The sequence below is a fragment of the Salvelinus alpinus genome, chromosome 4 (assembly GCF_045679555.1).
Source record: "Salvelinus alpinus chromosome 4, SLU_Salpinus.1, whole genome shotgun sequence".
NCBI lineage: Eukaryota > Metazoa > Chordata > Actinopteri > Salmoniformes > Salmonidae > Salvelinus > Salvelinus alpinus.
Genome location: NC_092089.1, coordinates 88507822 through 88527522, shown reverse-complemented (window position 1 = coordinate 88527522; position 19701 = coordinate 88507822). Strand labels below are relative to the sequence as shown.

General features: G+C 41.6%; 1 protein-coding gene across 1 annotated transcript; it reads right to left on the bottom strand.

Annotated features, from left to right (window-relative positions):
- Positions 1 to 210: 210 nt before the first annotated feature.
- On the bottom strand, positions 211 to 7533 carry LOC139572661 (uncharacterized). The gene is made up of 2 exons (XM_071395339.1): positions 7408 to 7533; positions 211 to 1569 (listed from the first exon to the last, which is right to left on the bottom strand). Exons 1-2 carry the CDS (start codon positions 7531 to 7533, stop codon positions 211 to 213), a joined length of 1485 nt encoding a protein of 494 aa, XP_071251440.1.
- Between the last annotated feature and the right edge of the window lie 12168 nt (positions 7534 to 19701).

The window sequence follows — 19701 nt, the reverse complement described above, 5'->3', positions numbered from 1 at the left end:
AAGACTATTGTACCGACGCCATGATTTCAAAGGTGCTACACAACAGCTTGTGTGGCAAGGGATGATTGAACCAGAGCACTTGAAAGGGGAAGAGAGACGTCAGGTTCGCCCCATCCTGTCACAACCCATCTGCCTTCCTCCCTGCTCACCTCAGTTACAAGCCTTTGTAAGGGAGATGTGGGTTTGAACATCAAAGCTGAGCCATGCTACCTAAGAGACAGAAACAATTAGGATGTGGAGGGGATGGAAGGATGGTGTTGGGATGGGTTGGGGTGTGATGGAAGGATAGTGTTGGGATGGGTTGGGGAGTGATGGAAGGATAGTGTTGGGATGGGTTGGGGGTGTGATGGAAGGATAGTGTTGGGAAGGGTTGGGGGTGTGATGGAAGGATAGTGCATGGATGGTGTTGGGAAGGGTTGGGGGTGTGATGGAAGGATAGTGCATGGATGGTGTTGGGAAGGGTTGGGGGTGTGATGGAAGGATGGTGTTGGGATGTGTTGGGGGTGTGATGGAAGGATAGTGCATGGATGGTGTTGGGAAGGGTTGGGGGTGTGATGGAAGGATAGTGCATGGATGGTGTTGGGAAGGGTTGGGGGTGTGATGGAAGGATGGTGTTGGGATGTGTTGGGGGTGTGATGGAAGGATGGTGTTGGGAAGGGTTGGGGGTGTGATGGAAGGATAGTGCATGGATGGTGTTGGGGGTGTGATGGAAGGATAGTGCATGGATGGTGTTGGGATGGGTTGGGGGTGTGATGGAAGGATAGTGTTGGGATGGGTTGGGGATGTGATGGAAGGATGGTGCATGGATGGTGTTGGGATGGGTTGTGGGTGTGATGGAAGGATGGTGTTGGGATGGGTTGGGGGTGTGATGGAAGGATGGTGTTGGGATGGGTTGGGGGTGTGATGGAAGGATAGTGTTGGGATGGGTTGGGGGTGTGATGGAAGGATGGTGTTGGGATGGGTTGGGGGTGTGATGGAAGGATAGTGTTGGGAAGGGTTGGGGGTGTGATGGAAGGATGGTGTTGGGGGTGTGATGGAAGGATAGTGTTGGGATGGGTTGGGGGTGTGATGGAAGGATGATGCATGGATGTGTTGGGATGTGTTGGGGGTGTGATGGGATGGGTTGGTGGTGTGATGGAAGGATGGTGTTGGGATGGGTTGGGGGTGTGATGGAAGGATGGTGTTGGGATGGGTTGGGGGTGTGATGGAAGGATAGTGTTGGGAAGGGTTGGGAGTGTGATGGAAGGATAGTGCATGGATGGTGTTGGGATGGGTTGGGGGTGTGATGGAAGGATGGTGTTGTGAAGGGTTGGGGGTGTGATGGAAGGATGGTGTTGGGATGGGTTGGGGGTGTGATGGAAGGATGGTGTTGGGATGGGTTGGGGGTGTGATGGAAGGATAGTGTTGGGAAGGGTTGGGAGTGTGATGGAAGGATGGTGTTGGGATGGGTTGGGGGTGTGATGGAAGGATAGTGCATGGATGGTGTTGGGATGGGTTGGGGGTGTGATGGAAGGATGGTGTTGTGAAGGGTTGGGGGTGTGATGGAAGGATGGTGTTGGGATTGTGATGCTGAAACTCAACATGGCCAGGGACAGTTTTGAAGAGAGCTCAGGGGTTTAGGTGAATGCAGCGGATTGATACCCAGCCCATGCAACAAAAAAATGTAACATATCTCTAGCTTAAACAGACTGATTTTCGTGGATATTTGTTATATTATTTTACTTTGATTGACGCACAGACTCTTAATGGATTCCTAACAACACATTATGAGTTATTAATTTACTGCCACTAGTCTGCACTACACGTTCTATCTGTGACTACGTCCCAAATGGCCCTGGTCAAAAGTAGTGCACTGTAAAGGGGAAAAGGGTGCCATTTGCGATGCAGCCTCAGTCACTGGCACCAATTCTAGAGAAGCCCAGAGATATGTAGATTAAACAGGAACCGAAATTGCGTACACATAATCAATTTGTGAGGAAATTAGGAAAGCGTATTAAAAGATGTACGCTGAATAATTAAATTCAATTATCTGTTCAAAGAGTACACCGGAGAGAAATAATTGCTGTGTTTTTTCACATTAAATCATTGTGCGTTTTTCCGTCACGTGATATAATTTGTGATATATTCCTTGAAGCATTTTTAACCCATATTAAATGCATTAGGCTTCCATGTGTTTAGCTAACAGGTTTACATGTTGAGGAGTATCCTTAAGGGCATTAGATGGGATTGAAACCCTCATCACTCAGTCAACAGTAATTTAATCTGAAGACTTTCAGCAAAGCATTTCACTGTACTTGTGCATGTGACAAATAAAACTTGAAACCTGAACACACACCCCCCCCCTCCCTCCCAAATGGCACCCTCATATGTGTCACAAACGGCACCCTAATTCTCCAAATAGTGCACTACTCTATGGACCCTGGTCAAAAGTAGTGCACTAATTAGGGAATAGGGTGCCGTTTTGGATGCAGTTACCTCTGTCAATAATCTCTGGGAAAATGAGCCCTTCCTTTGTCCCTCATGTCTTGATTATGCCTATCATCTACATGGGGTGGGGTTTCACTGGTCCATAACTTGTTGTATAGCTACAGCACTTCATCTGTGGTTTTGGCTGCTACTCATCAATTTCAAGACGATTCATCTTTAATACAAGTACATTTATACAATTACGCTGGGCTTGTATGTATGAGGGGTTGGGGGTGGGGGGGTGTTGCAATACATTTTACACAAATCAATGTTTTGTTTTGTTGGTTAGGTGAGGACTAGGATGCAGTAATACAGTGTATTTCAAGGTTATCTCTCTCATAATAAGTCCTTACCATTCTTTGTCACCGTGCAGCCTCCAACAGACTACAGACACACACAGAGACACAGAGACCTCCAGGCTACGGGGGAGAGCAGCAGCACCAGTATCAATTCCTGAGACAAGCCCAGTGAGCCAGTCCGATCCGGGGTCACATCAAAGGGTATAAATGCCCCGGTACTAACAGAGGCTGCTGGGGGTCTGGAGGAGGTCAGGGACACTGATGTAGGGGTCTAGTCTGTTTAGGGATTATGTCTGAAGCACCATGAAGAGAGTCACAAAGATAGAAGGTGACATGCTGACCGACCTCCAGTTGATGGATGTGGGCAATGTTGAACGAACAACTGTTCTATCATATACAGAGGTATGCACACAATTTATTGTGCATACAAGTAAGTACAGTACATACACAGTACACCCCGTACAAAGAAATACACAGTCATGATTGCATTTTCACATGTGAAATAGCTGTTTTCACGTGTTCAGCTTATATTTCACATATGAAACCATGTTTTCACATTTATTAAAATGTAGAGTTCACATGTTAACACCAGCTGTTTTCACGTGTTCAGCTTATATTTCACATATGAAACCATGTTTTACATTTACATTTACATTTACATTTAAGTCATTTAGCAGACGCTCTTATCCACATGTATTAAAATGTAGAGTTCACATGTTAACACCAGCTGTTTTCACGTGTTCAGCTTATATTTCACATATGAAACCATGTTTTCACATGTATTAAAATGTAGAGTTCACATGTTAACGCTGTTTTCACCTCACATGTGATTTGTTGTTTCAGATGTTAAAAACTGTCACGTGAGAATCGGATTTGCAGTTGCACACTTCTTGTTTGCGATACTAAGAATTTTGTTCTCAACTTTTACCAGTTTTGCTTGATATTAATGGCACAAAAGTAACTCATTCACTAGACACTATGACACCATATAATAACACTATGAAAAAATGAACACAGATTTCTCTCCGCCACACTTTCAGCTGGAGAAATACATCCACTCTCATATCCATAGATGGAATCAAGAACTGACTATCCATTATATCAAAATGATAGTTTTAACCTATACAGTGTTTGTTTACATTTATTTTGTTCACAAACATTCAAATACATTTTTATTTGTCACACACGCCGAATACAACAGGTGTAGACCTTGCAGTGAAATATTTACTTTTCAAGACCTTAACCAATAATGCATTTCAAGAAATAGATTAAAAAAAATATTTACTAAATAAACTAAAGTAAAAAAATATGTTACCCTGGCCTTTGCTTTCACATGTGAAAAACAATTCACAAACTCCACATTTTCTCCAATGTAATATATTTGGTTACGTTACCCTGGCCTCTGCTTTCACATGTCAAATGTTCACAGGAGTCAGACGTTGTTTTCGGACAAATGTGGCACGTGTTTTATCCGTCGTAGAAAAAAAACATCCACCGTGTGACATTTTTTCCCACATGTTTATTTCACCACCTCCAGCTAGATATGGTTTCCCATTCAGAGACCAATCAGAACCAACCGTGCTTAGCTCCAGAACCAGCAGTGAGATGCGGTGTTCAATGTTGCTGGAATAAACATAGCAAAACTTGCAACTGGTAAAAACAAACAAAAAATCCCTTTTTTTGGGGGGCACACATTCAGCTTTAACATTAAATTCAGTGCTGCAATTTGTAAAGATAATGGTGGTAAAATGACAATGGTAATTTGCCAGTTAATATGGCACTGCAGTCCAGTTAAAATTTGTGATGGTTTCCCTAATGTGTAGTTTGAATTGTGGCAGTATATCCTAGGACCACCTGACATTTAGTAGCCTGTATGAGACTCCGAGGACACATTCTGTTCTGTCTCATTCCTATGCATTCCCAAAACATCCATCTGGGAATAGTCTTTGCTTTGAGGGGCAATAAAACTCATCACAAGTCATTTTCCATCTCAGAGCAGTCCCAGCCTCAGTCCCAGCCTTGTATAGCTTGTTTTATCCCATATAGATAATCAGTAAAAGCTTGCATGAATCTAGTTTCTCTCCTGAAAGCTTATGTTTGGTTAGAAATGACATGTGAATAGGAAAGAAGGAGATATTGCTCGAGAAAACTCATATAATGAGGAATGATAGAAGTAATATAGAAAACAAACAACGAGGTTGCTGCCTTTTCTCCTGCTAATAATACAACAAAATGGGTAATTGCTGTGTTTCTCCGTGATTTCAAGTTTCATATATTAGACCGAGGGAATGATCAAGAAGGAAGGATTTGCCTATATGAAAGGCATTTTATCTGGCCCCCAAAAATTGTTTTTTATTTCTGCATATGCCCCCAATACTTATGATTATTCGCTTTTTGTTTCTTTATCCAAAATACTTGCTGGAATATCTGATTTCCATGTGGTTTTGGGTAGTTATATGAATACAACACTTAACGTGACAATGGAAAAATCTAACACATCGAGGTCTGCACCACCAGCCACCATAGCGTTGTGAAATATGGTCTCTGATTTAGCGGTAGCAGATATATGCATAATCCACAGCTGAAATAATACACTTCTATCTCCACTAGGCACCGATCATTTTCAAGGATAGATTACATGACTTTAATCCCAGTTTGTGATCTAGTTCAGAAGATATACACATGTCTATATCTGATCATCATGCAAATGATCCATAGCCAATGCTCCAAATCGTGCCACAAGGTGGAGATTTAATCTCTTAAAACAAATGTGGATTTCTGTGATCAATTCAGGTTTGATTTACATTCTTTATCCTCGACAAAAGAGTCTGTAAATGACAATGGATTCCTGTGGGGTGCCATTAAATGGTTCATTAGAAACAGTACAATAGCATTTGCTTCTGAATTGAACATGTCTCAACTGAAAACAAATAACCGAGCTGGAGTCCAATTTATCCGTACTAACTCGCCATCAGCAGAACAGTTTCTCCGCCAAGAAGGAGAGAGAATTATTACTCATCAAATCTGCGTTAAATTCCTTACTCAGATTAAGAGCAGAATGTGTACTTCATAGAGTCAGACAAACTGATAATCTGGACGGTAATAGACCTAGCTTCCTCTTAGCTAGTAAATAAAATAAAATAATGATAGTCTTGCTGATATTGTTTTGATTCAGTTTTGTTGCATGATTCATCATCAATTAATTACATAATAACCTCAGACAATATGAGACCTTTTTAGAGGGGCTGAATCTACCGCAAATCTCTTCCGATGATGCACGTCTATACCACTCAATGATTTTCACGACGCAGTGAGAAGACATGAACCGAGGTAAATCCCCTGGACGGGATGGCATCCCAACTGAATTTGAATTAACCTTTTGGTCTGAACTTGGCCCAATATTATTAGAAATGGTACAAACATCGAGTAACAAATCAAATCAAATTGTATTTGTCACATACACATGGTTAGCAGAAATTAATACGAGTGTAGCGAAATGCTTGCGCTTCTAGTTCCGACAATGCAGTAATATCTAACAGTGATATCTAACAGTGATATCGAACAGTGATCTCTAACAGTGATATCTAACAGTAATATCTAACAGTGATATCTAACAGTAATATCTAACAGTGATATCTAACAGTGATATCTAACAGTGATATCTAACAGTGATATCTAACAGTGATATCTAACAGTGATATCTAACAGTGATATCTAACGGTGATATCTAACGGTGATATCTAACGGTGATATCTAACGGTGATCTCTAACAGTGATCTCTAACAGTGATATCTAACAGTGATATCTAACAGTGATATCTAACAAGTAATCTAACAATTCCCCAACAACTACCTAATACACACAAATCTAAAAGGGTGAATGAGAATAGGTACATGTAAGTATACAGATGAGCGATGGCCGAGTGGCTTAGGCAAGATGCAATAGATGGTATAAAATACTGTATACAGTATATACATGTGATATGAGTAATGTAAAACATGTAAACATTATTAAAGTGGCATTATTTAGAGTGCATTGTATAAAGTGATCCATTTATTAAAGTGGCCAGTGATTGGGTCTCAAGGTAGGCAGCAGCCTCTATGAGTTAGTGAAGTTTGATGCACCTATACTGACCTCGCCTTCTGGATGATAGCGGAGTGAACAGGCAGTGGCTCGGGTGGTTGATGTCCTTGATGATCTTTTTGGCCTTCCTGTGACATCGGGTGCTGTAGGTATCCTGGAGGGCAGATAGTTTGCCCCCGGTGATGCGTTGTGCAGACCGCACCACCCTCTGGAGAGCCTTGCGGTTGAGGGCGGTGCAGTTGCCGTACCAGGCTTTGATATAACCCAACAAGATGCTCTCGATTGTGCATCTGTAAAAGTTTGTCAGGGTTTTGGGAGACAAGCCAAATTTCTTCAGCTTCCTGAGGTTGAAGAGGCGCTGTTGTGCCTTCTTCACCACATTGTCTGTGTGGGTGGACCATTTCAGTATGTCTGTGATGTATGCGCCAAGGAACTTAAAACTTTCCACCTCCTCCACTACTGTCCCGTCGATGTGGATAGGGTGCTGCTCCCTCCTGCTGTGTTCTGAAGTCCACGATCATCTCCTCTGTTTTTTTATGTTGAGGGAGAGGTTTTTTACCTGACACCACACTCCAAGTGCCCTCACCTCCTCCCTGTAGGCTGTCTCATCGTTGTTGGTAGTCAGGCCCACTACTGCTGTGTCGTCTGCAAACTTGATGATTGAGTTGGAGGCGTGCATGGCCATGCAGTCGTGGGTGAACAGGGAGTACAAGGAGGGGGCTGAGCACGCACCCTTGTCGAGACTCAGTGTTGAGGGTCAGCGAAGTGGAGATGTTGTTTCCTACCTTCACCACCTGGGGGCGACCCATCAGAAAGTTCAGGACAAAATTGCACAGGGCGGGGTTGAGAACCAGGGCCCTCAGCTGATGAGCTTGGAGGGTACTAGGGTGTTGAATGCTGAGCTGTAGTCAATAAACAGCATTCTTACATAGGTATTACTTTTGTCCAGATGGGACAGGGCAGTGTGCAGTGTGATGGCGATTGCGTCGTCTGTGGACTTGTTGGGGCGGTATACAAACTGAACCTGGGTCTAGGGTGGCCGGAAAGGTGGACGTGATATGATCCTTAACTAGTTTCTCAAAGCGCATCATGATGACAGAAGTGAGTGCTACGGGGCAGTAGTCATTTAGTTCAGTTATCTTTTCCTTCTTGAGTACAAGAACAATGGTAGTCATCTTGAAGCATGTGGGGACAACAGACTGGGATAGGGAGCGATTTAATATTTCCGTAAACCCACCAGCCAGCTGGTCTACGCATGCTTTGAGGATGCAGCTAGGGATGCCGTCTGGGCCAGCAGCCTTGCGAGGGTTAACACGTTTAAATGTTTTACTCACGTCAGCCACGGAGAAGGAGAGGGGGGGCGCAGTCCTTGTTAGCAGGCCGCGACGGTGGCACAGTATTATCCTCAAAGCGGGCAAAGAAGGTGTTTAGTTTGTCTGGAAACGTCGGTGTCATGGTTGTATTTGCCAAAGGGAGGGCGGGGGAGGGCTTTGTATGCATCGTGGAAGTTCAAGCAATGTTCCATCTCAACATAGAATCAGAGATACCAATTGTGCCCGATTTAAAATACTTGGTTATTGGCATTTTTCCCACGCTAGATAAAATTATTTTGAAGAACTACAAACTGCAATTACGCCAGGCCTCAACAGATGGTTTAATCTAACATTAACATTATCATGTTGAAAGCCAAAATAAATGTATTGCCTAGACTAAATGTCTTTGATAGCATGATTCCTTTGCCCACGCCATTAGGGTACTGGGAAAATATTAAAAGTTCAATTTTTTATTTTAGATGGAAAGGGAAACGTCCCAGAATTAAAATGACGAAACTCCAGCAAGCCAAAGGATATGGGGATCTAGATTTACCCAACTTCAAATTCTATGCTTTATCTCTAGATCTTCACCCACTTATGAAATGGTTAAATTTCTTCCTTGGTTGAAAACAGAGGAAAATGTAGTGTCACCATTTACAGTTGAATATGTACTATTCTCTGCCTTATCTCCTAAGTTTTGCCGTACTGAGTTTGGACCAATCATCACCAACTCAATACAGACCTGGCAACATATTAGAAATCTGGTTAAGTGGGAAGTGCAATGCAATACCCCATCACTAATATCTAGAAATAACTCCCTGCCTTTTTTATTGTCTGAAAAAGGACATAATGAATGAATAAGGTTGATTTTCCTTTCATGACCTAAAAAAAATATGTCTAATTTACCTGATTCTTCTTTTCTTTCTCTTTCTTTTTTTACATTTAAGAACCGCTTTGCGCACTTATGGAGTCCCATGGAGCCAACGACTCCCATTCCATCCACTCATTGAGATCTTAGGTAGCCAGAACACAAGTGGAGGGTTTGTATCCAATCTATATATATAATAAAAAACTACTCAAAGCCCTCTGTAAAGCAATGGGAATAGTAACGGTATGGAATACAATAACATACACATTGGAACAGAGTCTGGATCAATATCCCAATGTCCTCCTCAATATGAATCATCAACTAATCCACTACAAATTAATTCACAGATCAATTTAAACTTGTTCCTATTCCAAATTGTCTGTTGTGTTCTCAAATAAATATTGGAACTTACATGCATACGGTATGATGTGTTAGTGCCCCAGCATGAAGACCTTTTTGGTTTCAAGTTTCCAGATCTCTATCGAGCATAGTTGGGTCTCTATCGAGCATAGTTGGGTCTCTATCAAGCATAGTTGGGTCTCTATCAAGCATAGTTGGGTCTCTATCGAGCATAGTTGGGTCTCTATCGAGCATAGTTGGGTCTCTATCAAGCATAGTTGGGTCTCTATCGAGCATAGTTGGGTCTCTATCAAGCATAGTTGGGTCTCTATCGAGCATAGTTGGGTCTCTATCAAGCATAGTTGGGTCTCTATCAAGCATAGTTGGGTCTCTATCGAGCATTGTTGTTGTTCCCATTCCGGATCTCCCCAATATATTCTTGTTGAACGATGACTGACTTTCACAGTACCCCAGAAGTGACTATGGTTGTCTGGACTGACTGCGGCAAAAAAAAAAAAGATGTTTAGTGACCAGATGGAAGCTCACACATAAGCTCAGCATAATTGATTGGCTACAAAACTTCCTTCAGATGTTCTTTCATTAGAGCTCTCCACACCGACGTGTGAACAGCGCCAAGGAAACATCATTAGATACGTTCAATAGAGCAGTCGAAAAGGTCAAGGCTTATTATGAGTCAATGTAATGTAATCATGTTTGAATTTATCAACTGTATTTTGAATATCTGTATTTAATATTGATGTATGCAGGCTGATTCTATTCATGTGTGCCTTGGTAACACAAGCAATTTTACAAACTTAAGATGAGTTAGTTTACTTTTAGTTTCATGAATATATATATACAAAACTTGAGCCTGTGGTGGGGGGGGGGGTAGAAATGGGTCACACCCACTGAGAAGGGGCAGGGAGATGGGAGATGGGACTGACAGGACAAATAATGATTTTTATTTCGTTTTTTTTTACCCATTTTATATATTTATTATTTCAATATTATTGCGCTGTCTGTGATCTGAACCCCTCACAAAAAAATTATAATTATAATTAGAATTATATATATATATATATATATTTATAAGAAAGTTGCTCACAAAATAAAAAAGAGCTGTACTGTGTTACTATGTCTGTGGAATTCCTGCTCTTAAGATAGAGTGCATTGTATAAAGTGGTTCAATTCAGAATAATACCAAGCTTTTGTAAAAACACCTTTTAAATGGAAAGAGACAACAGCGACCGTTGGATTCCTCCAGGGTTCTGTAGCCTTTCAGCTTAGAGTGTGGCTATGGAAGCTTGTTAAAATATTACATGCATAGTTATTATCATGCTGCTACCGCTCACCGTCTATCATTAGCTATACAACACAGAGAGACGGTCTTAAATCTGACCATAGTGTATCTGTATTAGATTTAAATAGGCCATACAGTGTCCACATCACATTTAATTAATGAGAGTCCTCCTCACGTTCCCATCCACTTGCTATGCAGAGATAATAAATAACTTACCAATGTGAGGACAAACCAAGGCAGCTGCTTCATAGAAATACCTCTGAGTTCTCAGTAGTCTAGTTCAGTCTCACAATGTCAACTCAACCACACCCTCCCCCCCCCTCGTACACGCACGCACGCACGCACGCACACACACACACACACACACACACACACACACACACACACACACACACACACACACACACACACACACACACACACACACACACACACACACACACACACACACACACACACACACACACACACATCATCTACAGCACATGTGTAGGCTAATGCGTTGTGACTGATAGATCACTAAATTGGCCAGAGCTCATATTCTACAAAACTAATTTAAATCTATGATCAATGACTACCAACACCTGGCATAGCAATGCTGCCCCCCAGTGCCTGTTCCCACCAGCCAGCCTTGCCTTAGTGTAGTGTTAAAAAAAAAAAAAGTTTAAACATATCACTTTTAGATTGGCTACTCTTCAATCTGTCTCCACCAAAAAAAATATGTGGCATTTTCTCTTCTCTCTCCGATTACCTTTTTGAGGTAGAATTATTTTTTTATTTTTTTGTCAGTTTTTTTTGTCAGTTTTTTGTGAGCAAAATGCAGTAATTACCCCCCCAAAAAACAGATTATATTCAAAAAGAAAAAGAACAATCCATTCTCCATTCAGACTGTGTCATTGTTCAGAGACTGAGTCAGCTTAAAGCTTGTTGCCTGTGATTTTATAGCTCTGGATATATATCTGGCACCTACCCAGAAGAATGCCATCCCTCCCTCCCCAATTCTTCAAAGTGCATTTATTTTACTGTCTCCCTCTCTCTCTCTCTCTCTCTTTCTTTCTCTTTCTTTCCCTCTCTCCCTCTCTCTCTCTCTCTCTCTCTCTCTCTCTCTCTCTCTCTCTCTCTCTCTCTCTCTCTCTCTCTCTCTCTCTCTCTCTCTCTCTCTCTCTCTCTCTCTCTCTCTCTCTCTTTCCCTCTCTTGGCAACCTCTCTGGCTTTCTAGTGGTTCAGTAACAGCCGTTCCAGAACTGACGATGATTGCGATTGGCTATAACAGAAAAGCTCTTATTGGCTTGTTTGAATGACAGTTATTAGACCTAGTACAAAGACCTAGTACCATACAGTACTGTACATCTCCCCCACTGTTTCTGTACATCGATGGATGTGGAAGTGTATGCTGCACTAACGAATAGGTGCTTTGCAATGATTCCATCATACCATCATAAATATTAAATGTAGCTTTGCCCTTGGTTACCTTTGTTGCCAGCCAGCTAGAGCCAGAACCTTTCTTCTATATACTGTAGCTGTTTATGTTTTTACTTATTGACAAGGAGACAGTAGGGGGCATTTCAAAGAGAGTTCATGGCTTTGTAGTGAGCCAACAGGCTAGTCCCAAATGGAACCATATTCCCTACACAATGCACTACTTTTCGCCAACAGTAGTGCTCTGTATAGGGAATAGGGTGTCATTTGGGAGGCAATCCTAGAGGCTTTGAGGTGGACTGCCAATGACGTCTACTTCCTGGTAGATGATAATGTTATTCTGTGATAGGTGACTTGTCAGCCAATTATCTAAAGCTCTGGTATAGAGGGCGTTTTTAAGAGTGACCGACCCATCCTTAACATTGCATCTCATGTTTGTCTGATTATAATAAAGGAATCTTAAGTTAATGGCTGCAATCCCGCTAATCATAATAACAGATGCCCTCGTTAACGGGATGATATGACAACAGCCAGTGAAAGTGCAGGGCGCTAAATTCAAACAACAAAAATCTCATAATTAAAATTCCTCAAACATACATGTATCTTATACCATTTTAAAGGTAATTCTGTTGTTAATCCCACCAAAGTGTCCTATTTCAAATAGGCTTTACAGCGAAAGCACCACAAACGATTATGTTAGGTCACCGCAAAATCACAGAAAAACACAGTCATTTTTCCAGCCAAAGACAGGAGTCACAAAAAGCAGAAATAGAGATAAAATGAATCACTAACCTTTGGTGATCTTCATCAGATGACACTCATAGGACTTCATGTTACACAATACATATATGTTTTGTTCGATAAAGCTCATATTTATATCCAAAAACATCAGTTTACATTGGCGCCATGTTCAGAAATGCCTCCAAAATATCCGGAGAAATTGCAGAGAGCCACGTCAAATAACATAAATACTCATCATAAACTTTGATGAAAGATACATGTTTTACATAGAATTAAAGATACACTTGTTCTTAAAGCAATTGCTGTGTCAGATTTCAAAAAGCTTTACGGCAAAAGTACAATATTCAATAATCTGAGAACAGTGTTCAGCCACAAAAGGAAGCCATACAGTTACCCGCCAAATTGTGCAGTCAACAAAACTCATAAAAAGCATAATAAATCTTCACTTACCTTTGCTGATCTTTGTCGGAATGCACTCCCAGGACTCCCACTTCCACAAGAAATGTTCGTTATGTTCGGTAATGTCCATCATTTATGTCCAAATAGCTATTTGTGTTAGCGTGTTTGGTAAACAAATCCAAAGTCAGGAAGTGCGTTCACTAAAAGCAGACGAAATGTAAAAAAGTTCCGTAACGGTCAGTAGAAATTTGTCAAACGATGTATTGAATCAATCTTTAGAATGTTGTTAACTTAAATCTTCAGTAATGTTCCAACCGGAGAATTACATTGACTTCAGATGTGCGATGGAACAGAGCTCCCTCTCATGTGAACGCGCATGGTCAGAGCATGTCAGGTCATGATAGACCTGACTATTTCCTGTCTCCTTCGGCCCCACTTCACAGTAGAGGCATCAGACAAGGTTCTACAGACTGTTGACATCTAGTGGAAGCCGTAGGAAGTGCAAACTCATCCATATCCCACTGTGTGTTCAATAAGGGCTGTGTTGAAAATCGACCAACCTCAGAATTCCCACTTCCTGTTTGGATTTTTTCTCAGGTTTGTGCCTGCCATATGAGTTCTGTTATACTCACAGACATCATTCAAACAGTTTTAGAAACTTCAGAGTGTTTTCTATCCAATATGAATAATAATATGCATATATTAGCAACTGGGACTGAGGAGCAGGCAGTTTACAATGGGCACCTCTGTGCACCTTTCATCCAAGCTACTCAATACTGCCCCTGCAGCCATAAGACGTTAAGAGTTATTTCAGGGCTCCCGAGTGGTGCAGCAGTCTAAGGCACTGCATCAAACCAGGGTCACTACAGACCCTGGTTTGATTCCAGGGAGTATCAAAACCGGCTGTGATTGGGAGTCCTATAGGGTGGTGCACAATTGGCCCAGCGTCGTCCGGGTTTGGCCGGGGCAGGCTGTCATTGTAAATAAGAATTTATTCTTCAGTGACTTGCCTAGTTAGATAAATAAATGAAAATGTTTGTCTGAATATAATAATGTAATCCTAAATGAAGAGTTCTCATTTTTGTCTGATTCTAATAAAGGAATCCTAAGTTAAGAGTTATCATATGTTTGTCCATTATAATAAAGTAATCAACCCTAAGATAAGAGTTTTCTCATGTTTGAACATTATGAACCCTAAGTTAAGAGCTACATCATGTTTGTCTGATTATAATAAAGGAATCCTAAGTTAAAACTTCTTGACGCACGGATCCCTTTAGCGGGATCATTTTCATGTACAAAACCGCTGAATTGCAGAGCGCCAAATTCAAAAACAATTGCTAAAAATATTTATATTCATGAATTCACAAGTGCAATATAGCAAAACACAGCTTAGCTTGTTGTTAGTCCACCTGTCATGTTAGATTTTGAAAATATGCTTTACAGCGAAAGCAATCCAAGCGTTTGTGTGAGATCACTAGATAAAACATTACAAACACCTAGCAGCAATGTAGATTGGTCACGAAAGTCAGAAAAGCAATAAAATTAATTACTTACCTTTGATGATCTTCAGATGTTTGCACTCACGAGACTCCCAGTTACACAATAATAATCCTTTTGTTCGATAAAGATAATTTTTATATAAAGAAAACTCAATTTGTTTGGCGCGTTATGTTCAATATTCCACAGCCTTAGGCAGGTCATCAAGGGTTGACGAAAATTCCAAATAGTATCCGTAAAGTTCGTAGAAACATGTCAAACGTTTTTAATAATCAATCCTCAGGTTGTTTTTAACATAAATAATCGATAATATTTCAACCGGACGGTAAACTATTCAATAACAGAGATAAAAAAAATGTCGACCTACAACTTTTGCGCGCATGAACTAATGGAAGGACATTCAGCTGTCCACTGACGCGATTTGATAAATCTCGCTCATTTTTCAGAATAAAAGCTTGAAACTATGTCTAAAGACTGTTCACACCCTAAGGAAGCCATAGGAAAAGGAATCTGGTTGATATCCCTTTAAATGGAGGAAAGGCAGGCAATGGAACAGGGAGGTTTCAAAATAAGAGGCACTTCCCGGGTTGGATTTCCTCAGGTTTTCGCCTGCAACATGGTGTTCATGTTTTTGTTATTCACCCAATGTTTGCAGGTCTGAAGGACCAACAACAATTATAATTTTTTTTAAACCATACAGGCAATGCAATTTAATTAAAAATACTTAATACTTACTACTTAGATGTTGACTTATATCAATTACAAGCAATATAGACCTTATACATGGTTAATATTTGCAATTTACCTCTGTTAGATCACATTTATCAATAAAAGCGCTATTCGTAAATGTTTTAATTAAATGTAATTTGTGTAAACAAATCAATTAAAATCAAGACATGGGTGGAATAAATCATGTTTATCTTGAAAAAATATAAATGAAACAAGGTTTTCATTACTATTGATGTTTATTGCTTTGGGCTGAACAAATTGGAGGGACACATTTTACAGAGTATTTTATGGAAATGATAAATGCAACAACATCACTCACACTTACTTCCGGTATTGGAGTAGTTGGTCCTGTGGGTCGGGAGGATGGGGCACCAACATAATCCTCCTGAATCCTCCTCACGATGGCTGCAGAAACTGGGTCCTTGGGATATGTTGCCTCCTCTGGATTTGAGGTCTTACCAACGCCTTGCCCAGCTCCTCTAGAAAGAGCCGTCTCCTCTGGAGCTTCCCTCTGTTCCAATCTGGGTTCAACACCATCCAGATGACAAATGCATTGTACGCCAAGATGTTGAAGAATGTTACAAGTGGCCAGCATAGAGTTCTTCTTTTGCAGCTGTAGCCAGCCAGTCTAAATTGTCCACCCCTCCTTTGTAATCCATTGTGATTTCTTATTTTTGATGTTCCTGACCACAGATTCTCCCATCCCTATGCAGCGTACTCTTGAGTACCACATTTTTGCCTTTCATTGGCACGTAGGACACTAGGGACGTGTTGGCCGTGAACACAAACTTAGAGGAATTGATAAGCATATTCCATGTATTCAACAGCTGAAATGGGATATCTGGCTTGTTTTTTTTTGTACTGTTCCTACCATCGTCAGCTTCCTCTTGAGGAGCTCCTGTCCCAGCTTCTGCAAAGTAAAAAAGTTATCGCATGTGATGTTGTGGCCACGGAGTCCATATGTCATGGCCAGGACAACCCGCATCCCTTGGTTCTTCTCAGGGAACCCTCCATCTAGCTTCCGAGTATACACTTACACGTTCCACGCTTATGATGAAGCAGTCCAGATCTTGATTCCATATTTTGTGGGTTTAGACGGTAGGTACTGCCTGAAGGGGCAGCAGCCCCTAAATGGCATAAGCTGCTCATCAACAGAAACGTTGGGCCAAGGGTTTTAAAACAGGGGAAGGTGATCCACCCACTTGTCCCACACTGACCTGATTGCAGCTAGCTTGTCTCTCTGCCACCGAGCTGGTCTGGTATCTCCGTTATCGAAGCGGAAAATCCTGGAAATAATCCAGGAGTCATTGTTGCACGGAAAAGTTCTGTTTCTGCATCCCATATGGATTCTATGGATTCTCCATTGGATCTGAAAACACCAGCAAGGATAAGAACCCCAAAGTATGCATGTAAATTAGTTAGGTCCATCTCCTTCCAACTCTCTCCAAAAACATGCCTTCCCTCCAAATTAGTGCAGTCTAGAATGATTTTATGGATGGTGTCTGGGATGAACTGTTCAAAACAAGACTTTATGTCCTGCACATGAGTAACCGCCATCCGAGTCGGCCCTAGTTGCATCCGTATCACATTGGCAGCCATGCGGGGTGGCTCATTCCTTTAGCAAGAAGGAATAAAAAACATTTTTTTAAATGGACATCCATATTTATCCTCCTGCAGACTGCTGATGAGCTGGTCGCTGACGGGCTGGTCCTGGGGCTAGCTGCTGACGGGTTGGTCCTGGGGCTAGCTGAGGGTCAATCTCATCTTCTTCCAACTCACTGTCAGACTCCGAATTGACAGAGACATGATCCTCATATTCTGAAAAGTCTTCATCTTCCAAAATGGAAGACGCTCCTCCCACACTAGCTTCTCTCTCTGGAAAAAAATATTTCTATGGCCCTCTGAGCAGAGAATATTTACTGATTGATTGTGGTAAGGAGCCACAAATGCAAAGCTATTGATTTGTTGTGTCCCTCCCCCAATTTGCACCTGGCTGAGTTAGTCTTGGAAAATACCGAATTTTTTACAATGTATCGAAATAATGTGACGAAATAATGTATTGTAATAACATTGTGCAGGTTCCCGCAAGACATTATGTAGTTTCACACACTACAAAGGGTAAAGAGTGCGAGAAAAGCAGGAGCCAGGCAGACAGGCAGGGAGACAGACATTGAAAATGGGTCCCACACACCGGAACGCTAACACAAGGGTTAAAGTCTCTTAGTTTGATTAGGTGCATTTTAGCCCTTTTATGGTTTAAACTCACTCACTACTCCCAAAGCATATGGAGGTTTTCCTCTGTCTGCATCTCCAATGGTGACCTATTTCCTTCACTACTTTGTACCAGTGGGCTCTGACCAAAAATATTACACTATATAGGGAACTGAGTGCCATTTGAGATTCAGATTCTGACTCAGTGGACAGTAAATGACAGTGTAAATACACCCCCCCACATTTCTCACGGCTGGGAAGACCTGGAGCCGTAAAACACTCAGATTGATAGAGCAATATTCAATTCCTCCCCTGAGTTAGAGGGCAAATTCCCCCCGTGAAAGAGCTCGGCTAGCTGCAGCTTCACAACCCACCCTGCCCTCTCTGTGACTTGGCATTAAAGATCAACTTCTAGACAGCAATGCCTCATCAGTGGCGGCGGCAGACCTTTTTATTGCCCGAGCCCTGACCAAGAACAATTAACGACTCTCTATGGTTCCCTAAACCTGAATCACCCAGAGAGGGAGGCAAGGGAAGCACAGCCAGCCAGCAGCCAGCAGCCAGCAGCCAGCCACAGCACAACACAACACAGCCCCCCAGGCTCCAGAGGCATAATGCATCTCCCATTGTACGACACTTCTATAAATTACCAGCAGCGAGGAGTAGGCAGATACAAATAAAGGTGATTTAGCCCAAAGAGATGCTGAGGGATGGATCTCATTAGTCCTGACTGGAACACCAAAGTCGAGATTTAACTGAGAGGAATTCCTGGCCATTAGCGGCGTGGCAGCATGTGTATTGATAGGTTTTTAATAAGACTCTACATTAATGGTTATCATGAGTGAGTGGGTTTATGGTAATTGGAAAGGGCAGAGGAGGGGAAAGGAAGTCTCAAATGTGCTTTTTTTTTGTCAAATTCATGCGGATCTCTCCTCTCTCTCTCTCTAGCAGCTAACGATTGTAACTTGTATCTGTTGTTCCTTACAGAGGACTAACTAGTCAATACTCAACACAAGGAAAGCTGTGGAGGCTGAACTCTAGATGTTTTATACAATGTAAGTGAATGGAACCTTGATAAAGGATATATTTTAATTGAGTGACATGAATATGAGGGTGAGTGTCAGAGATGAACAGAGCCGGAGGGATGATAGTGTCTCATGTGAGTGGAAGAGAGGAAACAGACGAAAATCTTCATTTCCCTTGCTATTACTCAGTGGGACTAATTCTCTCCTGTTCCATTTTTAACCCTACAGTGTCACTGCCTCCAGTCGCTCTAATTGAAATATTAGCAGCAAGTTAAGTAAATGAAGACAATTTAATCAGCCGTTCTCGTTCCTTTCTTTTGTGTGTGTGTGTGTGTGGGGGGGGGGGGGGGATAGTTTTCCCACATGTCCTTGAGATCTTTCTATTGGCTAAGTTAGTTGAGGGATCAATTTAGATTTTTTTTTCTTGAATAAGATGACTACTCCATTGTTTCAATGACAAAGGTTTCAAGATGAACATTGTAAGAACGTAAACTCTGCAGAGGGAGTGTCAGTGTCTGTCTATCTGTCAGGGACCTTCACCTCCCCGTTCATCAGTGAAGATCTTTAATTGTCAGTAATGTATTTCTGATGTGTTGTAACAGCACTGTTGGAAGTACGACAACGCTGTATGTCTGACTGTGTGGCTGTAAATGAGAGTGACGTTCTGTTCTTGACTTGGCAATATCTTATGTCTGACCAGTGTCATTGTTCTGTCATTGTCATTGTTATCATTGTAGTTCTCAACACTGAAGTCATAGCCTAGACACGGGCTGCTATGGCAACCAACTGCTGAGTTCAAATGAGTTCAACCAAAACAACTACTGACTCTACCCAGTAGGAAAATCTAAAGAAGAATTACACAACTTTACTCTTCTACATAGATGTTTAATTGTGTCTATCCTGCGTAGAACATGTGTGTTTCCAGATTAAGTATATGAAAGGTGAAGAAATGAAAACGAACTGTATGTGACACTGCATGTAAGATGTTGAAAATGCTTCTTGAAAATGGTAA

Coding starts and splice junctions, on each gene's coding strand:
- LOC139572661 (XM_071395339.1), bottom strand. CDS start 7,533: ATGGCCATGCACGCCTCCAACTCAATCATCAAGTTTGCAGACGACACA. Junction 1,570..7,407: donor CACTTGGAGTGTGGTGTCAG/GTAAAAAACCTC, acceptor GTTGAGTTTCAG/CATCACAATCCCAACACCAT.